We start from the raw sequence: 1,076 nt of genomic DNA on the forward strand, positions 1-1,076 counted from the left end.
TCACCCACTCACTCACTCACCCACTCACTCATTCATCCACTCACTCACTCACCCACCCATTCACTCACTCACCCACTCACCCACTCACTTACCCACTCACTCACTCACCCACCCACTCATTCACTCACTCACTCACCCACTCACCCACTCACTTACCCACTCACTCACTCACTCACCCACCCACTCACTCACCCACTCACCCACTCACCCACTCTTGGGAACATTCCTTTGTTTGCTTGGTGGGAAAGGCCCCTTAGCCTGCTTGTGAAGTTCAGAGGTCAGAGTGACTGAATGTCTGCACAGGAGTGGCATCTGGGTCACAGGAGAGTGGGGGAGTGGCCACTGGGCCCCAAGTGTGTTGCTGGGCCCTGGGTGGGATTCTGCGTCAGAACACTAAGTCGGAAGAGGGTTGGGGATGTGACTCCACGGTTCAGCACTTCTTGGTTAGTGTGTGTGAAGTCCTAGGCTCAGTGTCAGCTCCCCTCTCCAAAACCAGAACAACAGCAAAGGTGACAAGGAATGGGGTGAGGTATTGGGGCTACCAGGCTGCGCTGCAATGGAGCTACTGCAATGGTGTGGCGGGGGGGGAGGGGGGCTCTCTGTGAGGATCTTGGCCGGCTGTGGGCATTCTCTAAGAACCCTCTTAGAATACAGCCTGAGGTAGGGGTAGGGCCTTCTCTCCTGGGGTTCCCTGGGCTGGGCAGTTTGTCCTCGAACAAACATCTCAGCCTGAGTCCTGCCTGCGGGTGGCACCCGACCCTCAGGGAGGCACACGGGACCCACCTTATTGATGACCTCCACCTTGATCTCCTCTTCGTCTGCAATGGCTTTCTCCTTGCTAACCTTCTCAGTCTCCACGCCCACAACCTGGATCAGCTTGTCTGCGTTTTCATTCTTCTGCTTCAGCTCGGCTTCCTGCACCGCCAGCTTGGCCTTGAGGTCGTCCACCTAGGGAGGGAGGAGCCAGGAGGCTGCCGAGGCCTGCCGCCTGCCGAGGCCTGCCGCCTGCCGAGGCCTGCCGCCTGCCGAGGCCTGCCGCCTGCTGCCTGCCACCAGCCACCTGCCACCAGCCACCT

The 1,076-nt window shown here is 59.0% G+C and overlaps 1 protein-coding gene across 4 annotated transcripts in view; it reads right to left on the bottom strand.

Moving 5' to 3' along the window:
• Dnah17 (dynein axonemal heavy chain 17) overlaps positions 1 to 1,076 on the bottom strand; it is a 125,251-nt gene that overhangs the window by 42,420 nt on the left and 81,755 nt on the right. For all 4 annotated transcript variants that reach the window (XM_031354916.1, XM_031354913.1, XM_031354915.1 and 1 more), the window contains one exon: positions 784 to 948. In XM_031354916.1, coding sequence (XP_031210776.1) covers positions 784 to 948 — 165 coding nt within the window. The remainder of the gene's footprint in view (positions 1 to 783; positions 949 to 1,076) is intronic.

The sequence above is a fragment of the Mastomys coucha genome, unplaced genomic scaffold (genome assembly GCF_008632895.1).
Source record: "Mastomys coucha isolate ucsf_1 unplaced genomic scaffold, UCSF_Mcou_1 pScaffold5, whole genome shotgun sequence".
NCBI classification, from domain to species: domain Eukaryota; kingdom Metazoa; phylum Chordata; class Mammalia; order Rodentia; family Muridae; genus Mastomys; species Mastomys coucha.